The sequence below is a fragment of the Bombyx mori genome, chromosome 10, assembly GCF_030269925.1.
Source record: "Bombyx mori chromosome 10, ASM3026992v2".
NCBI classification, from domain to species: Eukaryota; Metazoa; Arthropoda; class Insecta; order Lepidoptera; family Bombycidae; genus Bombyx; species Bombyx mori.
Genome location: NC_085116.1, coordinates 16,465,316 through 16,489,858, shown reverse-complemented (window position 1 = coordinate 16,489,858; position 24,543 = coordinate 16,465,316). Strand labels below are relative to the sequence as shown.

The following is a 24,543-nucleotide window of genomic DNA, read 5'->3' as shown; positions in this document are numbered from 1 at the left end:
ATAACGTTAATGTCGCCGCGAGAACGAGTCTCTGTAGAACCGTGTCGCAGTCCTTCACGGTTTTCAAACGATTTCAAGTGGAAAACTGTTCAAGTTTTCCCTCTAACGGCTCTTTTCATTTTCGTGCGGTCGGGATTGTTTTAAGGAAGCGACTTTTAAAAATTTAATTTTACAAGTTCCAACTTTTTCCTTCCTCCCTTCGGTTTTCGAATTAGCAGAGATCTCTTCAACGTTCGTGAGAGGTTTTCTTTTAGCTGGAAACCCATTATAAGCAGCTTGGCACAGCTTCGGACCACACAAGATAGGAGACACCTTGCTTTTCCTTGATAATACTGCCAATACAGCCACTGGACTTGACGCACAGTAGAAACAACAATAGACTGGCGATAGGACCTCTTGTGAGTCCGCGCGGGTAAGTATGTCTATTTCTGCCGTGAGGCAGTAATGCGTTTCGGTTTGAAGGGCAGGACAGCCGTTGTAACTATACTTGAGACCTTTGAACTTATATCTCAAGGTGGGAGGCACATTTACGTTGTAGATGTCTATGGGCTCCAGTAACCACTTAACACACCAGGTGGGCTGTGAGCTCTCCACTCATCTAAGCAATAAAAAAAAAGAATGATCAATATTCGTCGACTGAGTGTTGCCACGAAGTCCTTTATTTGATAAATAGCTACACAATCACTAATAGCTAACGCACAGCCAATATACAGCATAATAATATATTCTATATCCATAGTTCATCAGGTCCACATTTTAGCATAATTCCAATTTGTCTCTCTCTCTCTCTCTCTCTCTGTTCCTTTATCTCACAGAGGAGCCAGCTTTCTTTATTCTACTTGTCCACTTTGCTCTATCTTTGACATCCTCGTACCATAATTCCTATCTAAAATAGTTAAAAATATGTGATGACTTTTCCAATTTAAGCATTCCCATTAAAACACATTCGAGATAAGACCAAAGAACAGGGTTATCTTTTAAAGAATTCGATATAAAACTCGAAATAAGTATTGATTTAAACCTCATACAGGTCACAGTTAATTCGTATCGCGGCATTTATTTTCGAGACAGCTTAGAGCAGTGCTGAAACGGATTGCGGCTTCGCAGCGGGCCACGCTCCGTGAACTTCAAACAAAATACCCGATCACCTTTAAAAATACCTTTCCGAACTACTTCGATACATCGAATGCTTCGGGGATCCTAAATGATGCAGTGTATTAACGTTGAAGAATATCGGTACATTGGAATGGTGTCGTTTGCAAGGGAATTTATATGCGCTACGGACTTAGAATTGATCGCGGAGTTACCCATTTCTGTAATATGACACTTATTCACACATATGCACACGGCACACACAAAGAAGACAAAAACTTTTAGTTTGCACAAAATAAATTTGCACATATTTTTTATTTATTGCTTCGTTATGGGTATGGTTGAACGAGGTCACAGCCCACCTAGTGTTAAGTAGTTACTGGAGCCCATAGACATCTACAACGTAAATTCTGCCACCCACCTTGAGATATGAGTTCTAAGGTCTCAGTCACTTAATACTTAATAATAACGCGTCAATTACATGCGTATCGTCTAATCCATTAGGTTCTTAAAAATTCATACAACTAAAAATCATCATGATAGATAAAAAACATATTATATTATATATATATAATGTATTTATTTATTTAAATCAAAATACAGTTTAGCTTTGTAAAACTATAGCAATTGAGTTGCTCTTATAAAGAGAAACAACATTTAAAGCTATTGCTTCACCATTATTTTTATATCTTTTTATATTTTTAATATTGCAAAAATGCTCTTTATATGTCTAATGTTCTGATGTTTCAATAATCGAAATTCTATTTATGTCATCTATAGAAGAATGATATAAATAACATATTAACCTCTTTAAGGATTAATCGTATAGATGTTACATTTATAATATACTATATTTTGTAAATATATTATACGATACCTAGAATTTGATATTAACTCTAATCAAAATATAAATTATCAAATTTTAATGCAAAATGTACTCAGCCAGGTTTTTGTGATTACCATTACTCAATATTATGTTTATCAATGGTGCCTAATAGCATTACTTAGTAGGATGCTGGAGAAGGTGACAAATCCTCTCAATAATTTTAGTATAAATCAACTACACGGTGAAAGGACAGTACCTACATTATAAATAGAATTAAGTCAAATGAAAAAAAGTTTTTCTTGCCTTCAAAGTCAGACGATGAAACAGTTCACGTAATATTAAATAATAGCCGTTATTCTTGGACATCAGCATTCCAGGAGCGTATTCAAGCCTCTGGCCACCATGGAGAACTCCTACCAAACTATGCTCGAAAAGGGCCATATTTAGCGTTAATTTAAATAATCATTGCTGGTAGTGTATGCAGTTAGTCCCAACGTAAGCCTCCATAACAATCGTGCCACAACCGCGCAAACTCAGCATTGTCTATTCCCGAAGAAGCGTGCAGGATTCCTTAAATAAAATCTTGATCTGATAAAGCACAGGCGAAATAAATTGCTCGGATCGGAAGCCCCGTCCGAAGGGCGCGAGGGCGGATACAGCAGGGAAAGGGGCGAGGGGTGAGGAAATTCAAATTGGATTGGAGGAAGTTTAGATTGGATTGAATTTACGCGGCACCTTGTTTAATTTGGTGTTGGCGAGCCGATGTTAGGGGGAAGGTACTTGATAGCACGTAAAAAAATAATCCGTAGCGGCCCTCACATAAAAGACGCGTGAACTTAGTTAATTTGTACGCACATGTCTGAAGTGTAGCTCTTGTATCGAGAGCGGCCATGCTGAGGTTTGGATCTAAGGGCCTGTACCGATTTCTAAAAGTAAATACGTAAACTGATGGTAGGATCTCTTGTGAGTCCGCACCGGCCTATTTCTACCGTGAAGCGTGATGCGTTTCGGTTTGAAGGGCGGGGCGGGCGTTGTAACTGTTCTTGAGACCTTAGAACTGATATCTCAAGGTAGATGGTGGGATTTACGTTGTAGATGTCTGCTTACTGGGCTCCAGTAACCACTTAACACCGGGTGAGCTGTGAGCTCGTCCACCCATTAAAGCAATAAAAAAACACATGTTTTTGAAGTTTATTACATAAATAGTTCTTCGGCCATGTATCGCGATGGGGTGACGACTTAGTTGAGCGCCTTGTTGTACAGGGCATGATTGAGGGTACAAGATCACGCGGCAGATTACCCTTACGATGGATCGACCAAACAAAGGCAGCTCTAAACGGGAAAGAAAAAGGCGAATTAACTCATGACCCATCTAATATTGAATGATTACAGAGGCTCATATATGTAGGTATATCAAAGCTGCATCAATTGTTTTATTTTGGTTAAATCAGTCTTTCTTCAGTTTAAAATTTGTGATAACGGTGGCTTATTAACTGTTTATCATTTGTAAAAGTGCACAGGTGTGGGAAAATAAAACAAAGCCGCTGGACGTTACCTCTCGGGTTCTTCCAAAAAATCAACTGAAAAATTCTTAGTAAATAACCAATATTTTACTATGAATTTATTTCATCTCATCTCATCTCAATTCAATAAAATTCATCGCTATTGATTAAAGTTGCAAACTAACCAACTTTATCTCATTTCGTTTCATATATTTTTTTCATAAATATACATATAAAAAATGACTTGGCCTAAAAAAAGGGTCATAAAATATTTAAAAAAATCGGCTGAAAGAGGTCCAATACTGGACCTCTGCCGACAGGAACGTGAAACCACGATGACACACTGAAATAAGGATATTCGCAGAAAATATCAATGAAATTGCACAATTATTAAAATATTATTAAGCTCTATCCATCACAATCTACATATACAAATATCACGGTTTACTGTTGACTTACTTGTAGCGAAGCAATCATGAGACGTTGCACGTGTTCATCCATTAAGGCAAAAAAGTAATAAAAAAAACAAAATGTGTGCAATTCACACGTGGTAGAAGTGAAACCTTCCAAAATTAAAATACAATTATCCTAAACGTCTTAAGTATATGTAAAATTTTGTCATTAGTAAATAATTGTAAGGTAGCGCCCTCTGTGAATTGATATTTTAATTTCACGTATAATCCTAAATTAAAATTCACTACAAGAGCTTTCACACACACGTTAGTATTCAAAAATCTCACAGATGGCGCTGTATTAAATGGTATGTATATTTCTGTCTCATTCTTTGCTGGCTTCATCCTACACATTTTTGTATTTGTGTCTCTTACCTGTCGTTTTTTCCGTTGCATCCGGTTTGAAATCACAACGATTCTAAAGAAGTTTTCACTTCAAAAATAACATTCAATATTATTCGACGAGTATTGTTCAACCTTCGAAAAACCTTTCGCATCGTTTTAAAATAATTTGTCACCAAATAAAAGAACTGTCAAGTTTATTGAATAGAAGTCTGGAAATACCGTGTCACTTCGGTGCTGTCGCCGCCATGATGGATAAGAGCGTTAACGAAAATTGTGAAACAATTTGTAATGTGTCACTGGAATTCTTAGCATGGCAGCGACGACGTTACTTGATTTTTTATTTCCAAATTCGAAAATAGACTGACATTTATTAGAACATTCAGAAATGAATCAATTGGGACCTTTCATAGAAAGAACGTCTGTCGGCTAATAAAATTTTTCTCGTAAAACAGATACTAATTTCAATGTAACAAAATACAAATAACTTGCCGGGTATCTTAATTCCCCGAAACGCGTTCCAGGGATCAGATTGTTCTCTGTGCCTCAAAGTTCAACTTTACATTCCAAAAACGAACGAAGACACGTAAATTGTATAAAAGAAACTAATTTATATTGTTTCCGTTAGATTTATTCACAATTATTACACATATATATTATTACTAGCTTTTGTCCGCGATTTCGTCCGCGTGAAACAGTTCACAAATAATGCTTTATTTTAAAACAAATTTGGTTAGCATAAAAAACGTTATAGTGAGTCGATCTTAACATATAGACATGCTGTCGCGGACTTTTTTAGATCTTTTAAAGGGGAACAATTCTCTCATACATTACTTTAGCGAAACTTTAATCGTTTCCGCAGCGCACGCAGCGGAAGCTCTCAAAAGGGATTAGAACCCCGATTTGGAAACATTCTTTATCGGTGCTCCGCTTGTATTGGTCTTAGCGTGATATTGTATAGTCTATAGCCTTCCTCGATAAATGGACTATCTAAAACTGAAATAATTTTTCAAATCGGACCAGTAGTTTCTGAGATTAGCGCGTTCAAACAAACAAACTCTTCAGCTTTATAATATTAGTATAGATTTTATTTTTATTACTTAAATGGGTGGACGAGCCCACCTGGTGTTAAGTGGTTACTGGAGCCCATAGACATCTACAACGTTAATGCGCCACCCACCTTGAGATACAAGTTCTAAAGTCTCAGTATAGTTACAACGGCTGCCCCACCCTTCAAACCGAAACGCATTACTGCTTCACGGCAGAGATAGGCAGGGCGGTGGTACCTATCCGCGCGGACTCACAAGTGGTCCTACCACCAGTAATTACACAAATTATAAATTTGCAGGTTTGATTTTTATTACACGATGTTATTCCTTCACCGTGGAAGTCAATCGTGAACATTTGTTGAGTACGTATTTCATTAGAAAAATTGGTACCCGCCTGCGGGATTCGAACACCGGTGCATCGCTTCAAGATGAATGCACCAGACGTCTTATCCTTTAGGCCACGACGACTTCAATATAGATTATAGAATTAAATTTTCAATTTTGAAAATTAAACTTACCATATTTCTCGTGTAGTTCTGTAAGAGGTAGGAGCAGCGTGAAATCCTTGAAACGTTGGCAACAATGGCCGCCCGAGCGATAATTACACCGCGGTCTGTGAAAAATTAAACTGCATGACTTAAACTTTTCGAAAGGACATTTCAATTAAAGTTGTGCCGTTGTAAACGTATTTGGTTATTTTTTTATTGGCTGTCGCTGTTGTACCCGTTGCGTATTTATAAAAATACTAGCGACCCGCCCTCGCTTCGCTTCGGAAACATTAAACACATATGAAACCAAAAAATTAAAAGTCAGTTTTAGTAATCTTAGCAATTTGTTTTGTAAATTACATGCCAATAGTTTACAACTTTGTGATGATTTTTAGCACAAATTTTATAAGCGACGGTGTTAGGACCTCTTGTGAGTCCGCACGGGTAGGTACCACCGCCCCGCCTATTTCTGCCGTGAAGCAATAATGCTTTTCGGTTTGAAGGGTGGGGCAGCCGTTGTGACTGTACTGAAACCTTAGAACTATATCTCAAGGTGTGTGGCGCATTTTACGTCATAGATGTCTATGGGCTCCAGTAACCACATAACACCAGGTGGGCTGTGAGCTCGTCCACACATCTAAGCAATAAAAAAATAAAAAGTTAAATATAACAATTTGTTAAATATCAATATGTTAACAATTAATATATTAAATTAACTATTTTGAACTATGTGATTCTAATCATATCAAATCACAAAAGTGTTTGTGAGTAATATTTTGAGTAATATTTATATGAGTAATATTTTGTGCGGGATATACCCTGATTTTTTCTTAAAATAGACATCCGACATAAGCGTTCGTCTCCCGAAGGAATCGCATTCATGAAAATAAATATATACGGACACCGAATACATGTGAAAATGTTCAGGATATTTTTAGAAATATCTGAAGCTGTCCCGTGTGCGTTGTGTACTTGGCTATTGACATACGATTTTTGTAGATATATTCTTTGGCCACTCTTGACCTAGCTTTTGTATCCCAAAAAACTTTAGCAAATTGCTTTTCCTAGAGGTACTCACTGAAAAGGCAATATTTTGGACTTAGCACAAGCATTTTTCCACTAAACGTGCCCGGCTCTTTGACTTACCCTAAATTTGTAATTAGGAAAGAATAAAACACGTGGCATTTTCAGAACATAAGGATTGTTTGTATCACTCTCTGGCCAATAAACTACCAGTCGATATGTGAATCTCTTGATACGTAAAATAATAAACCAGCGAATACACTGTCGTATTTACTATAGCGAATATACCTGGTATCATGTCCCGGGTCATGTTATTTACCATAGTTAAAAATTCCCCATAAATTGATCGGAGTATCAACAATATTTGTGGAAAATTATAACAAAATCCCTGCAAATGTTTATGAGTTGTAAAAATCCAAAGAAACAGATTATAAAATTATGTAAGTGATGAAATCGACTCTGACCATACCTTATGTGATTAGGACCTCTAAACACTTATCACGAGATCCAAGATCTAATCCTGTTCGAAGTCCATCAATCAAATGTGCTAGCCCACATTACACCAGCATTACTCCAGCTCCTCCTAATACAATGAATATTGCGATACCATTCATACTATGGTGATAGTTTTGAGCTTTTCCAACCAGACGGCTCATTTGTAATAGCAAAAAATTAACTAGATTAGAATGTGATGTGAAAGAAATTAGTGACTATACATAAGTTAATTATTTGGGTTTCTATAACTAATCTTCTGGTCATTAATCTGCTAGATGTTATAATGTACGGTTCTAGTGCCAAACCAGACCCTGATTTTCTATTAGACTTATATTTTCAACGTATGCCGGTATATATTTTATTACAGTCCCAAAAGATGAACAGGGACATCCCTGATATTATCTTCGCAAGTACTAATAAGATCATTCAGTGTAATTCGTTTCAATTCGATTCATGAATTGAATTCGTGTCTGTTCACGGTCGGTGGTTGAGAGCAAAAAGTATGAGCCTAATTGCGAACAGAGCTTATGGGTGTGGCCACAGAATTGGCAGAATAGGAACGTTTAATATTCAGTCTATTCGCCGTGATATTTAGCGGTGTCTATGGTACGGAAAGCGGGTTCGATTTGAGTCCGAAGTAATTATCTAATTTAAATATATATTTTGCATTCAGTCTAAACGTAATTGTTTTCTCGGAAGTCCGTTTTAGAAGCCTTAAAACAACAAAACTCTAATTTCATTTCATTAGATAACAATTTGTTTTACTACCATATGACAGGTAAATATCATAAATAATATAATGAAACAGTAGAATTCCCTGTGACCGTGATTTGAAAAATTCGAAAAATAGCAAAGGAGGCAACTAAAGAAGAATAATAGAATATAAGGCAGAGATTTTTTTAATTATTTCGTGTCTATTTATTCGTACAAGTATACAAAGATTAATTAGTTCATTAAAATTTAATACTTCAAAAAAGGTTTTCTTCATTCAAATATTTTCAGAATTTACTTTAATACTCTTAGATATTAGAAGTTACATAGCGGACAAATACGAAAATAACTCTGTTTATCAATTGCGGTCTAACCCAAACTACCGAACCGATTTTGATTCCTGACAAACACCTTTCATCCCAATACCAAACACGAATCTCCTCCTACGCAATATAAGTGTAGTCCTCGCATGAGAAACTAGCTCTCCATGAATCGGCTATCAAAAGAAACGATATAATATTTTGAAGAAAAAACCTAAGCGCGGAATTCTTAGCCCACATCTCTCGCATCGGTTCTTTTTATTCCTCATTCCCTATTACCGTGCGATATTCGTGAATGACAAATTAGACCCAGTCGTGCCTTCAAATGGTTCCCTGGACGAATTTCATTCAATTTTGTTTTGTTTAGTATCGAGCCTTACATTTTTTAAGACAGCTCTCGTGGCTTTAAGTATTTTGGGCTTAATAAAATATTCTTGAAGAGCGTTTTTTTTATTGATATAATATCCGTAATAGGTTTTTTATTTATTTATTGCTTAGATTGGTGGACGAACTCACAGCCCACTGGGTGTTAAGTAGCTACTGGAGCCCATAGACATCTACAGTGTAGATGGTGGTACAAAAGGTGGGTACCTTAAGATTTGAGTTCTAAAGTCTCAGTATAGTTACAACGGCTATCCCGCCCTTCAGACGGAAACGCATTACTGCTTCACGGACGAAAATAGGCGTGATGGTGGTACCTAGCCATGCGGGCTCACAAGAGGTCCTACCACCAGTACTGAGACTGGGGTAGCTTATATTCAAAATTTACCAAGTCTTGATTTTGTTTTCGAATATTGGCTAAAAAGACAAAGTCATAGTGCCTACATATTATGAAATGGGCGTAATTAGTGATTGTTAGGAAGTAAGCCTGTATTGATTCGTGCCACCACCCAACCTGTTCCCGTTATCATGGCCATGAGGAATACCCAATTCGGATTTCCACCTCAAGCATATGTATTGTGAAAACTGTAAAATTCGCAATATTTATGCCAATGAAATTAAACTTATTCATAATTTGTAACTATAAATACCTACTAGAAAACGCAACCGGACCCATTTTCTTCCGTGTTAGTCAATAAAAACAACAAAAACTGAACTCAGCCACGTCAAAACAAAGTGATAAAATTTAACAACTTTAGATCGAGTTTCCGATAGTCATCGTAATAATTTACGAAGTGATATTTTATAATAGTCTTATTTCGAAACGTTTATTGTATTAGGGCGAAGTTTATAATGCGTGAGTTTGTCTATACTAATATTATAAAGAGGAAAGATTTGTTTGTTTGTATTGAATTGACTCCGAAACTACTGAACCGATTTGAAAAATTCTTTCACTGTTTGGAAGCTACACTATTCCCGAGTGACATAGGCTATAATCTCTTTTGGAAAAAATAGGGATCCTTACTAAAACTCCAATAATGTAACCCAAGGTGTAAAAAAATTACCTAAAATATTCTTTACATCGCGTGCCCTGCGAAAACTATTGATAATAGAATAAAATAATGTACTACAACTTTGTAGAACACATTATTATTTACAAAAAGTGTCGCGAAAGCATATGTCTAACTATTATAGTTATGCCGCAATAAGTGTTCTTTTATTTTTTAAAATAAAACAATGTCAAATATCGTTGAAATTTTTGTTAGAGACCCGAGCGGAGCCGGAGCGGGCCACCAGTTTTGTCATAAACGAGTCTTCGACATTTTGTTATCTCTCGTAGCTTTTTGTTGAAATTACGCTTCATTTATAGTCACATATTTCATCGAATGCAGTTGAAGTAGTAAGAGTTTTGTGGCATCTGAATTCTGGTAGGAGTGGGTAATATCGGTTTTGCCGCGTATCGAATCGTATCTATATATCGAGGATCAATATCGGATATTGAATCTATATATTTTCTGAATCTATATATTGATGGATGCTAGTAGATTTTCTCGATTCATGATATTTGAGATTTGAAACGATACACTGATATAATATCGTAGTAGATATAGATTTAAGTCAACGTTATACGGTTGGTTTTCTGATATCAATTTATAATATGATCTTAAAGTAATAAAAAGAACATGAAAATAAAAATATCAAAAAAACTTTCCTTCATGCTTTTACCAGGCTTAGGACTGGCTACATTATTTTCAGTTTTTAGTATTTTGTGTCTTAATTTAAAATTACAAAATATACCAAAAGAGTGTAGATTTCAAAAGTTTAATACAAACACAAGAAATAAACTCAATTATTTGGATTCAACTAAAAATAGAAAAATGTGTACTTTAAAAATCAAACACAAAAAACTTTTAAGTATTTATAAACACTTGTTCAAAAATTCTAGTTCAAGGTCAAAGCGCGTGAAATTAAATTCAACGATGCAAATAGGCTATACTGCATTCAAGTTAGGGTCGAAAGTTGAAACTTCTTTCCTTAATTGTATCCTGCTGATACGCTAAGAATAATCTACAGACATATGGACTTAAATATAAGGTTTACAATTGTATGGATAATGCCTGTTTCTGTTTCATTCATCACATGATATCGTGCGCTCACTCACTCTGGCCGATTCGATACGAACCAAACGAATATTGCTGATATTAACGAATCGGTACGATATGCCGATGCGCATCACATCGAGCAATATCGTGTATCGGCTGATATCGAAATATAGATTTCGATTCACGAATCGGTCCGATATGGCGATGCGCATCACATCGAGCAATATCGTGTATCGGCTGATATCGATATATAGATTTCGTGCGGGGCGATATCGGATTCAACGATATTGCTGCGATATATAGATATTGAATCTATATACGATTTATATCACCCACTCCTAAATTCTGGTACTATCAGGTAATAAAATCTGGTAATTATATCTGGTAATTTTTTATTTTTTTATTGCTTAGATGGGTGGACGAGCTCACAGTCCACCTGGTGTTAAGTGGTTACTGGAGCCCATAGACATCTACATCGTTAATGCGCCCCGACCTTGAGATATATGTTCTAAGGTCTCAGTAAAATTACAACGGTAGAAATAGGTGGGGTGGTGGTGGTACCTACCCGTGCGCACAAGAGGTCCTATCACCGGTAATTACGCAAATTATAATTACGCGGGTTTGATTTTTATTACACGATGTTATTCCTTCACCGTGGAAGTCAATCGTGAACATTTGTTGAGTACGTATTTCATTAAAGAAATTGGTACCTGCCTGGGATTCGAACACCGGTGCATCATTCAACACGTATGCACCGGACGTCTTACCCTTTAGGCCACGACGACTTCAAACAAGTTCAACTAATAAGTAATAAACGATAATTGACTTCAACTAATAAAAACTAGTGTGTTAGGACGTTCGTTTACTGGCCCATAACACACGAAATCACTAATAAATTTTACTATTTACCTAACCTTATCGAGAAGCATCTATTGTTAAAAGCATATCAGCAAAATTAAACCCGTAAATTTTGGGTGGTTTTGTTATTTCAGGATTTCGTGTGACTTAATATCACATTTCTGCTTATTCCGTGAATTCGTATCCGTACCTGATTCTGTTTTAAAATGTAAGGTTGTCGTTATTTCAACGCAATTATGACTAAGACCTAACACCCAAAGTAAGGTGCGGCGTATACTCACTGTATTATTTATGGAGTACCCTAATGCTTTGGGCCATAATTTGGCCTGAGAATCCGTATACGCCAACGAAACAAACCTCATTGAAGAATAGCTCATCAAGGTTTCGATCCTATTCATGAATGCCTCTTTTCGTTACCTACTAGGTCATCATTAGCTTGTATCTCTCCACTTTTGGATGTAGGCCTCTCCCATAGTCCGCCACAATGAACGATCCTCCGCCTTCCGCATCCAATCTTTCCCAGCATATCGCCGCAAGTCATTGGTCCAACGGGCAAGGGGACGCCCAAATCTGCGCTTACTGATACGTGGTCTTCAGTCCAGAACACGTTTGCTCCAACGGCCATCGGTTCTGCGACACGTATGTGCGGCCCATTGCCATTGCCACTTGCTAATCTTTAAGGCTATTCGGTTACTTTGGTTCTTTGACGGATTTCCTCATTTCTGGCTCGATCCATCAAAGAAACTCCGAGAATACACCTTTCCATAGCATCTACTACGTATATCAGCATAAATATAGGCATATCACAAACATCGAATACACGAACCAGATCCTTTTAAATTTCAAGAGACTAATGCGAAGGGTATTTCTTGTCAACAGGAAATCGAGCACTGCTACTACCACGGCACCGTCAAGGACTACCCCGGTGCTTCAGCGGCCTTCCACACCTGCAACGGAGTGTCTGGAGTCATTCACATTGGGAACGAGACTTTCGTGATACATCCTTTCTACGGAGGCGATCTATCGGTCAGTGCATGCTTTTAATTTCATACAAAACCATATCGGAACATGTAAATAAAGTTAGGTCATTGACTCCCATTCGGAAACTCACAATTGTGTGTTAAAATTAAGAACATAATTCCGGAGTTCGTCAAGTACTGGAATCGGCTTCCAGCTGATGGTAACTAATCTGTATTTAGTTCGACTTCATCTCAACATGGTTTATGCTATTCATGTTGTAGAATCCATGGCTTCCCTCCAATTAAACAACATATCTAATGATTAAGGGTGTTGTAACCCTGCATAGAAACTTATCAGTATCTGTGTAATTTTATACGAAATCCAATAAATCGTTCGGCTCGAAAACTAAGACAACTATAAGTCTATCTTGAGACCTCACCTAATGAGGAAGTCTATCTTCTTAATGAGGAAATCTATTTACCTCATTAGGTGTGCAGAGGTATTCACGTAGTCTACGGACTTTGATACCCGCTTATTTTTTTATTTATTTTTTTATTGCTTAGGTGTGTGGATGAGCTCACAGCCCACCTGGTGTAAAGTGGTTACTGGAGCCCATAGACATCTACAACGTAAATGCGCAACCCACTTTGAGATATAAGTTCTAAGGTCTCAGTATAGTTACAACGGCTGCCCCACCCTTCAAACCGAAACACATTACCGCTTCACGGCAGAAATAAGCAGGGCGGTGGTACCTACCTGTGCAGACTCACAAGAGGTCCTATCAACAATATAAAATATGATTTGAGCTGTGGAATCGGCGCACCCCAGTTGCCAACACAAAAACCCGTCTTCACAAACTTCCATTAAAGCACTGTTACAAAATAGCTCGAAAACTGAAAAGTCTTGTAACACCTTAATTAGGGGATGCCGTCATAAAACATTTTTACGTTCCAGACGTTAAAATATAATTAGCGAAGCACCGGTACGGATTCAGTAATAAAAAATGTAACGATCGCATTAATATTTGAGTTGAGATGTCTTTTAACAAGAAAGCAAATCAAATAGCTGTAAATAATTCATTTCTAAAATAATTTCATGGCCGGACCTGCGGTTTAAGCACAGTGGATTTCGGTTCCAATGTTATTTTATTTTTAGGGCGGTAGGGCGTACTCTGAGTCCATGCAAATACCTATAGATTCAAGTACTTTTCTGCCGTAATGCAGTAAAGCTTCGATTTGCAGAGCAAAAATGGGACTATGAAGATTCAAATAGTCCTCTTTTACTAAAGTGAATGCTTTTATATTATGTCTATAGATTCCATTGACCACTTAACATTAAGTGGACTGCAGTTGTTCTGTTTATCTTTATCAAATTTAGGTAGGACCTCTTGTGAGTCCGCACAGGAAGGTACCACCACCCCGCCTATTTCTGCCGTGAAGCAGTAATGCGTTTCGGTTCGAAGGGTGGGGCAGCCGTTGTAACTATAATGAGACCTTAGAACTTATCTCAAGTTGGGTGGCGCATTTACGTTGTAGATATCTATGGGCTTCAGTAACCACTTAACACCAGGTGAGCTGTGAGCTCGTCCACTCATCTAAGGAATAAAAAAATAATATCGTAAATAAACACAATACAAAAACAAAATTAGTCGTATATAAATCTGATTTTTAATTCTAACTCAAATAATCTACAATCGAATCCTCAGAGTCAGAATTAACAGAATCTATCCCTGAATATTTTTCAGGGCGGAACGCAGCCATCTGCCTAATTATTCCGTCGTCAAGTCCTAGCTTTTGCCTAATGAAAAATTAATCTAAGCCGAACTGACCCAAATTTCAGGAGGCTCACCTAACTGCTTAAATATTTGAATAATTACAAGGCAATTAGCAAAGATAATATAAAAAAAATGGTACCGGCCTTATTTTTCTTATAATTTTAAGCTTTACCTTCAAGGTGAGATCGTATTCTGATTAAATTAGGATTTCTTAAAAATTTAATTATCTTCGCTTAGATTTATCATTCTTCATTTCTACGAGATATGAGTAGTGTTGTTTTTTTGAATAAGACTTCGGATTAGTTATTAGTAGATTAGTATCAATCTCATCCATTAGCAGTAGCATCAAATTCTTTTAAAAAAAATTACATATTTGTATTTTTTTGCGGTCTAGGTGTTGCCTAATGAGTTATTATTATTATTATTATTTTTATTGCCTTTGTAGGCAGACGAGCATACGGCCCACCTGATGGTGAGTGGTTACCGTCGCCCATGGACTTCAGCAATGTCAGGGGCAGAGCCAAGCCGCTGCCTACCGTTATTATTTATTAGATTGAAGTATGTTGAATTATAATAATAAAATAATCCTTGAAACAAAAATGCTTCGCGACAGAAGTAATCAGACTGGTGATAAACACTCATGCACCGTATTTCATAGCCCCATAGCATTATTCATGTGAAAACATATTATGACGTCACATACATAAAGAGCAAGACACATCGCATAAGGAATGTGCCGTCTTTATGCATTATATATACGTTCCTAGCCCATTTACATTGAGAAGCATTACAATATAACATTTGTCCACTTTCAATAAAAATGGTTTGATATTTATAAACTTGTCACGTTTGGTCCAAGCTTATAAGCGATCGTAAATTAATTGCGTTTAGTCTACTATTGTGTACGTAAGCGTATATATACATAAATCGACTAGGAATCTTTTCAAATCAGGGGCGCTGATTGATTCTTCAGACTTTTTTTATTGGCCTTGTAGGCATACGGCTCATATCATGGGGAGTGGTTACTGTCAACCGTGGACGTCAGCAATGCCAGGGGCAGAGCCAAGCCGCTGTCTACTTGTACTCTCTACAAGCCTCGTTTGAAGAAGCACATGTCATAACGCTCCGGTAATAGACTTGGGCATAAACTTGAACAATCTTAATGATTAAAACAAAACGAACCAGTCAAAATAGCATATACGCTCGTTCTGATGATTCACTATTTAAAATTATATCAATTAAAAAGAAATTCTCATTATTCATAACTATGAACTAACCATTCTCATACTAATTCGTCTTTTTTGTGCAATAGTCCGATTATTTCGATTTGGATCTGCCGTGTCCAGTGAATTATTGTTTCGGTCAGATAAGTTTTCTTGAAGTCAGATTTTTATAAATTTTATAAAGAAATAAATGTTCGTCATTTTATCCATGTTTATTGTTATTACAGAGATAGAGATCCTTCTTGGACATTATAAGTGAATCGCAAATAAAATTATAAAATTAATCATTAATAAAAATAGTTAGTAACTTTCCCTGATTTTCACAAATGGTAGACTTGGTTAATACTAGATTGCCAAATATATAATAATGATAATAGTTTGGTGCTCTATTATCAAAAAGACAAATTTTTTTTTCGCCATCTGCCATTTCTATAGGTTTATTATTTAGGTATTCTGGTAAGCAACTGTTTCTCAATTTTTTCCTCAAACGCTCAAATCGCTATGATGTAGTCACTTGGACCAGTGTCCGATTTATTAGGGTGCTGTCGTTGACAAGTGCCAAACATTCGTGCGTTATGGGAAGGCTATTGCTTCGAGGATACAAAATAGCGTTTTACTTGTGAAAATTTAAGGTAATATGTCAAAGAGAAATAAGTAGGTATTTACCGAAACTAACTAATGTGAACACATTAGCCTAATGAATTTAATAATCCAGTTTTAACGAATTGTGTGATGTGAATTTCCAATATATTCTCTTCATAACCGACGACAGATACAAATTTCCATAGTTATATACGCACCCACCATTTGCTTAAACTCGACTTTTACGATGTACAACTCAGAAAAACTTTCTTTAAAGTTCTCTACAGTTACTAATTTTTTTTCAGAATTTCTTCTCCTTGGTCGAAAAGTTAGAGCAGAGGCACTTTTTACGACTTGAAATTGTTACGCATATTTTTTCTTAAACTGTCTTCAATAAAACAGCCCTTAGGTGATTTTTAAGACACCTATTTGACCTTCATATCTAACGAAGCTATTTTTATCCTTTGCATCTAACAGTTACAATAGAGTGAGATAGACAGGTCAGAGATAACAATAATAATTAGTGATTTAGAGCCAATGTACCAGTTGCACTTGCTGTTAGCCAGACACTGCAATAACTTTATGTTCATCCACCATGACAAATACAACTCCAAACGGTGTTACCTGCTCTTAATTAAAATTACCATTTAGTTGAATATAAAACGACTAATCTGTATATTAATACGTAAAGCAAAAACTTTGTATCCCTTTTTACGAAAATTACGCGGACGGAGTATGAAATTTTCCACACTTATAGAGAATATAGAAAGGAGGGGACAATGCTAATATTTTTTTTAAAATAATGCATAAAAGATACATTAAATCAATAAAGAAAACATTACACACACTACATACCATGTATTTGACGCACACACACATGCATATTATTTATTGTCAAACTTTTGTTCTTGACGTCTGTTGTCAAATTGAGAATAGATTAAATATTTTTTGTCTTTATTAAAAAAAAATATAGTGTAGTCTTGGCGAAATTTGTGATTATATAAGTATAAAATACAATCATAATAGTGTACAAACTTACAATTCCAATTAATTATAGTCGAATTTCGACTACTGCGGGACCTCTAGTCCTAATTAATATAACATAGTAAATTACCAACGATTATAAAAAATTACAAATTAAATTATAGCTCTCAAAGTTAACTGATTTTCGCTATCTAAAAATTTTACGCGCCGATGTAGTTTGGTTTTCGAAATTAAATACACTGTCATTATATGGCAGATTAAAAATTACATCTTGTATCTCTAAAATGTTATCGTTGTAGTTTCTATAAAATGACAAGATTTTTGGGTTAAATTTCGCAACGGTCCATCTGTCAATAGAATTCTAAAACATAGTTCCCATTGTCCCATTTGAAAGCACGTCACGCTGATTTCGAAATTTCTCTAGATTATTATATAAATAATATCAGTAAAAAGACCTTTAGAAGCTGCTAACGTAATTAATACGGTTGAATAACAAATTTAATTAATGACAACGTATGAGCGAGCAAAACAAGCTTTGAGTAAATGATATCCAATTAAATAATTTGTTAATACGTAACGGTAATTTCTGACGTCAATTATGCCAGATTTCAATTTAGTCTCGCGTTATTTGTAGGGAAATCTGTACTGCTCCGTCTCGCTTTGAAATTAACTTTTGGTAACGACAGTGTAACACGGCACACTCAACTGTAACTGTTGCTAAGTGTATAAATAGCACGCAGCTTTTAGCTAATCCCACCCCTCCTGGCTGAGCCCTTACTCGCCCACCTGTCCTGGTGAAACTGGAAAGGCCAAAGGGCCAGTCATCATCATCATCATCATCATTTCAGCCTGTCTTCTGTCCACTGCTGAACATAGGCCTCTCCAACTGATGTCCAGTGCGGCCGGTCCGTTGCCACCTGCATCCAACGTGACCCAGCAATTTTCACCAGGTCGTCGGTCCATCTGGTAGGTGGCCGTCCCACACTGCGTTTGCCAGTACGTGGTCTCCACTCCAGGATCTTTCTGCCCCATCGGCCGTCCGATCTTCGCGCTATGTGGCCAGCCCACTGCCACTTCAGCTTGCTAATCCTACGGGCTATGTCAGCAACTTTGGTTCTTCTACGGATCTCCTCATTTCTGATTCGATCTCGTAGAGAAATACCAAGCATAGCCCTCTCCATAGCTCGCTGCGCGACACTAAGCTTCCTGAAAAGATCCCTTGTGAAGCACCACGTCTCGGAACCGTAAGTCATCACTGGCAACACACATTGGTTGTACACCTTTGTCTTTAGGCACTGAGGGATTTTGGACGAGAACACATTTCTTAAGTTACCGAACGCTGCCCAGCCGAGTTGGATCCGCCTACTGACCTCTCTCTCAAAGTTGGACTTACCTAATCGGACTACCTGTCCCAGGTATATATAGTCGTCTACAACTTCAAGAGTAGAGTTCCCAACGGTAACTGCGGTGGGCTTAATATGGACATTGAACATGATTTTCGTTTTATCCATATTCATTTTAAGGCCCACTCGTTGAGAGACTCTATTGAGGTCTCCGAGCATCTGTCCCAAATCTTCCAGCGACTCAGCCATGACTACTATATCGTCAGCAAATCGAAGGTGTGTGATGTATTCGCCGTTTATATTGATGCCAAATCCTTGCCATTCCAGAAGCTTGAAGGAATCCTCTAAGGCAGCGGTAAACAGTTTCGGGGATATGACATCTCCCTGTCTAACTCCTCTTTTAAGCGTGATTTCCTTCGTGCAATGCTCCTGTACTCGGACTGACATTGTGGCGTTATTATACAAGTACTTCAACACCTCGACATACCGATAGTCAATACGGCATCGCTGGAGAGATCTAAGGACCGCCCAAGTTTCGACAGAATCAAAGGCCTTTTCATAGTCCACAAACGCCAGGCATAGGGGCCGATTATACTCTTCGGTCTTTTGTATAATCTGCCGCAGCGTATGTATGTGGTCTATGGTGCTAAAGCCTTTTCGGAAACCGGCTTGTTCGATAGGCTGAAAGTCATCGAGCCTGCGTTCGAGACGGTTCGTGATGACTCTCGAGAACAGCTTATAGACATGGCTCAGCAGTGTTATGGACCTGTAGTTCTTCAATAAGGATTTGTCGCCTTTTTTGAAAAACAAAACCACAACACCCCTGTTCCATGCCTCCGGCGTTTTCCCTTTGAGCAAGGAGGAATTAAATAGCTTCTGAAGGACTTTCAGTACCGGCGTCCCGCCCGCTTTCAAAAGCTCTGTGGTGATTCCATCCTCGCCCGGCGCCTTGTTGTTCTTGAGCTGTTTGAGGGCCATCCTAATCTCGTACAGGCTGATGTCCGGGATATCCTCGGTATAGTGTCGGGTTAACTTGGCTCTAGGGTCTGTAACCGAGCTTGCAGGCTCATTGGATATCGAGGTGTATAACTGCCCATAAAATCTTTCTATCTCCCGTAGCACCTCGGCCTTATTCGACGTTACACGTCCATCTTCGGTTTTCAGATTTGTCAAGTGGCTCTGCCCAATAGACACGTCTCTTGCAAAGACTCTGGAGCCTTGGTTCCGCTCAATAGTTTCCTTAATACGTTGTGTATTAAAGGAGCGTAGGTCGTGTCGCATGGACTTCGTGATTTGTCTATTGAGCTGCCTATATGACTCAGCTTGCTCAGAAGTTTGGAGTGTCATAGAACGTCGGCTAGTCATGAGGTTCCGGGTGTAGTCAGATAATTTTTGAGGTCTTTTTTTGCGGTGGGCTTTAAAATACTTAGACCCTACCGTATGGACAGTTTCCACCAGCCTGCTGTAGATATCATCCACTGATAACTTGCTGTCTAGTCCTTCGAAGCGATTAGATAATTCGAGTTGAAAACTCTCGGGGTTTTGAATATGTGCATTTGGTGGTCGGAGCGTGGACTTCATCAGACGCGATCTTTCCAATCTGACATTAATACTCAATATGGCCCTTACAATTCGGTGATCGCTTCCGGTTTTTACTCTATGGATCACAGAGACATCGTTGAATATCTGTCTACTGGTGCTCATGATGAAATCGATCTCATTTTTGGTTACACCGTCGGGACTCATCCAGGTCCATTTCCTGTGAGGCGGCTTCTGGAAGAAAGAATTCATCATATAGAGTCCTTCTTTCTCCAGAAAGTCGGCCAACCTCTGTCCTCTGGAGTTCCGCTGCCCATATCCAAACTGACCCACTTTCAACTCATCATTGCTTCTACAACCCAGCTTTGCATTAAAGTCTCCCATAACAACAGTAAAATGTGTTTTGGAGCTATGTATGGCCCTACTGACGTCCTCATACAAAGCTTCTACCTCATCGTCTGGGTGTGTCTGAGTGGGAGCGTAAACCTGTATGACCTTCAATGAATATCGTTTCGATATTCTGAGTATCAGGCACGCTACCCTATTCGAGATGCTCCCGATGGACACAATGTTGTTCACGAGAGACTTGTGGACGATAAAACCAACACCACCTTGGGACTTCTGCTCTCCCTCTCGGTAAAAGAACAAGTGGCCGGACTGCAAGGTTATCGTATCCTCTCCCTGTCTTCGGATTTCTGATAAACCAATGACGTCCCAGCGCAACTTGTCCATCTCTTCTTCCAACTCGACAAGCTTCTCGTCCAGCCTCAGAGTGCGCACGTTGTGTGTTACCAGGGCCAGTGGTCGTCGTTTTTGGGGGTGGTAGCCGTGTCTCTGCCGGGGATTCTTAGCACCCCCTACCCCGCCGTTACCGTGACCGCTACCGTAGACAGGAATAGCGGGGCCGCCGGGGACTAGGGGCCTGGTTTCTCTGTTACTATTCATGGAGGTATTTAGCCTACTGTACCACGCTGGCTAGACGGGTTGGTACAGGGTTTAATTTCGAGTTTTCCTTCTCTTGCACTGATGTCTTGTGCATATTCCCATAGTCGGTTCTTACGACTCCCTAGGATAGTATAGGGGTGGTGACACATTGTATTCTTACTCCGTCACCACACGGAAAAGGGCCAGTAATACTTCAAATATAAAAAAAAAAAAAAAAACAAAAAAAAAACACGTTTTTATAAAAACTACTCGCACACCAAACCACTCTCTTCTATGTGGAGTCAAATAGAAGTAATTGGTATTTAAGAGCCTCGACCGAGTGATGAGAGCAATACTCCACATGAGACCGGACTTCCGGAAAGACTTTCCTTTCTTAGGAAAAGAGCATGTAATTTTTCAACATATCACAATGAAGTTAAGTATAAGAATTGATATATCTATACATATAAATAAAATTGGTGTGTCTGTTTGTAATATTGAAATAACCGCTTTTTACTACATGCATATGAATATATATACGGTAAATACACCAAAATACCATTTTTTACAATTTTTGTCTGTCTGTCTGTCTGTTTGCTCCGGCTAATCTCTGGAACGGTTCGACCGATTTTGACCAGACTTTCAGTGATAGGTAGCTGATCATATAAGGAGTAACTTAGGCTACTTTTTTTGACTAGCTTCGCCCCGCGGCGTCACCCGAGGTTATTGTCGTACCGCGGGATAACATAGCGGGACTCGGCTATCAATAAGAAAATTTAATGTTTCCGAAGCGAAGCGAGGGCGGGTCGCTAGTATGAAATAATAATTGAAAGGGTTTTAATGTCAATATTCCTCAAAAACAACGTCAAGTTCACATCTTCAGATAAATACAGAGTCAGCCTTAATAATAAATTTTACATGCCTTATTTTAGGGATAAAATATACCCAGCGTGATTACGATCTCTCGCCGAGATTTCTAGAAAGTACGACTCTACGAAACCTAAATTACAACAATTTGAATCTCGAAAAACCCCAAAACAACCTTCGAGTAATTTAGGGCGTCACGCAAGTATCTGCCTGCCACGAAACCTTAATTTATGCCTCCTCTTCTCCGTAAGATAAGGGTTGGATTATCCTTTCTCGGCCGGAACGTCCGAGGTATGACGACGGCTGACGGCGATGGAAGGTCGAAGTTACAATTTCTTAACGTAATATTGGATGGTTGCTCTAGATAATTTCGAATCACAATCATTTTTAAACAATTTCCAAACTGTCTTTTTTTCCTTAAAAATTAGATGAGCACACTTGATAGTGAGCGGTAACTGATAATCTGATAACTAACTGATGATTTATTGGTGGTAGGACCTCTTGTGAGTCCGCGCGGGTAGGTAACACCACCCTGCCTATTTCTGCCGTGAAGCAGTAATGCGTTTCGGTTTGAAGGATGGGGCAGCCGTTGTAACTATACTGAGACATTAGAACTTATATCTCAAGGTTTGTGGCGCATTTACGTTGTAGATGTCTATGGGCTCCAGTAACCACTTAACGCCAGGTGGGCTGTGAGCTCGTCCACCCATCTAAGCAATGAAATAAATAAAAAAACCGTGGACATCAGCAATTCTTGTAGTAATAATGAATATTACATTTTTCTTCTGGCTTGTAGATATTGACTGTTTGGAACATCTAAAAATTCATAGTATCAGATATTGAACAACTATGTATTTAGAATTATATAGATATGACAATTTTGTGATCACTGTATTCCAGAATATCGATGCCAATTGCTTCTCATTTTAATAGCATTGTCCAGGTTTTGTTCAGCCTTCCGTTAAAAATTTTAAGATTTTATTGGCAAAATCAATACCAGTCTTTATTTATGAACGTTATCCATGAATCGACGAAATCCGAATAATACAGAGCAGTAAATTTACCTGTTTGTATTAAGCAAGTGGATCAATCATATAAAGTCCCATAAAAGCCGTGGTGCTATAAACAATAATTACAATGACTAATAGCAGTCCAACGTGATCCGAGCTACTCACGGCTTATAAAGGTTAATCAGGGTGCTCGTCTGCATACTTGTTGTCTGTGAGGGTCAACATAATCGCTATTGTCTCAAATTCAGAGGGGACTATTGAGTGACCATAATGCAGGTTGTATTCAATACGCTTTAAGCCTTTAGGATTTTAATTGATATATGTATAAATACAGAATCGAGCGCCCATAGAGCTCAGTTATCTCATGGTTGCCTAGGATACAACAAGAGGTCACATGCTCGAAATTAATTTTATTATTTTCAGTCTACTTAAGTGTATTTAGGTAACAGGATCTATTCTCAAGTGGTCATGGCTAATCTATATTACTTAACGATGTATTATATTTATAAATGAAAGTGTAATCTTTATCTCACAGACAATGGTTTTTTATAAAAATTGGTAGCAGCAGTTACCTGACTACCTAGACACAATCCAAGAACCACTTTTTATTTGAAGTCGGTCAATATTTAGCAAGAATTTTCAAAAGCTATTACGTATTTTGTGATAAATGAGATTTTTTAATACATTTAGAGTTATGTTCGTCAGACTTTGTGTGCTGATAAAAAAAGCCCTTCCCCGTGTATAATCCGAACGACAAAGCTTCACTAATTTATCTACTGGCTTGCATTCCTATTGTCTGCAAGGGTCATATTACAATAGATCTCGTCACCCTATTGTATTGGTTTCAAAAGAGCTTACTGTCCATGCTCTTATATAGTAATTGTATACTTTTAGAAGTTGTTGTGGCCTAACGTATGATACTTCCAGTGTGATCGAATCGAGTGATGTGATTACACCAGTGTTCAAATCGACCACAAGATCACAAATGACTTCCACGATGTAGAAGCAACACTTAACAAAACCGGCTATTCACCAGTATATAACAAAACAACACTGATTTTTTTCTTTACTTCCACGATATAGAAGACTATAACAAAGTCCATCTTCACTTATACCATGAGTTGGAGGTTTTAGATTGACTTAGATTATAGACTGATTTCTCGTCGATCCGAGTTGCAGTTGGATGATGAGAAGTATTAGCAGCAGCTAGAAGTGACCAAAATATCTACTTCTTAACAAACTGACAGGCTACCTTCGCCACAAAAAAAGACAAAACACTAAAATTCTACACGTGCATCAGTAATATTTCTTTTCCACTTTTATCTCTATTAACGTGAATTACGAAAAAATATGTTTATGTATGTAATAAATTTTAACTTCACATTACAAAAGTATTTTTACGTTGCACGTGAAAAGAATGAAAACAGAACGCAGGTTGTATTTAAGCTTTGTAATTGTTTTTAAGCACAACAACCTCGAAGCTAACAAAGTTTTTATCTTGAAATTCGAATTTAATTAAGAATCTTAATCAGTGTTGCCTGAGACCTGTCCATTAAGACCTAATCTTAACTAGAGTTAGCGCTTACTTCTATAAATTAATTAAAAACAACACACTTAGGCCTTAAAATATATTTAACAAAGATACTCGACTCCAGTCGAGAATCTAACCTTCACCCGTCACACAGTATTAAGGGTG

General features: G+C 37.7%; 1 protein-coding gene across 10 annotated transcripts in view; it reads left to right on the top strand.

Annotated features, from left to right (window-relative positions):
* Positions 1–24,543, top strand: part of LOC105841880 (disintegrin and metalloproteinase domain-containing protein 11) — a 576,915-nt gene that overhangs the window by 432,937 nt on the left and 119,435 nt on the right. For all 10 annotated transcript variants that reach the window (XM_062670757.1, XM_038013324.2, XM_062670755.1 and 7 more), the window contains one exon: positions 12,521–12,667. In XM_062670757.1, coding sequence (XP_062526741.1) covers positions 12,521–12,667 — 147 coding nt within the window. The remainder of the gene's footprint in view (positions 1–12,520; positions 12,668–24,543) is intronic.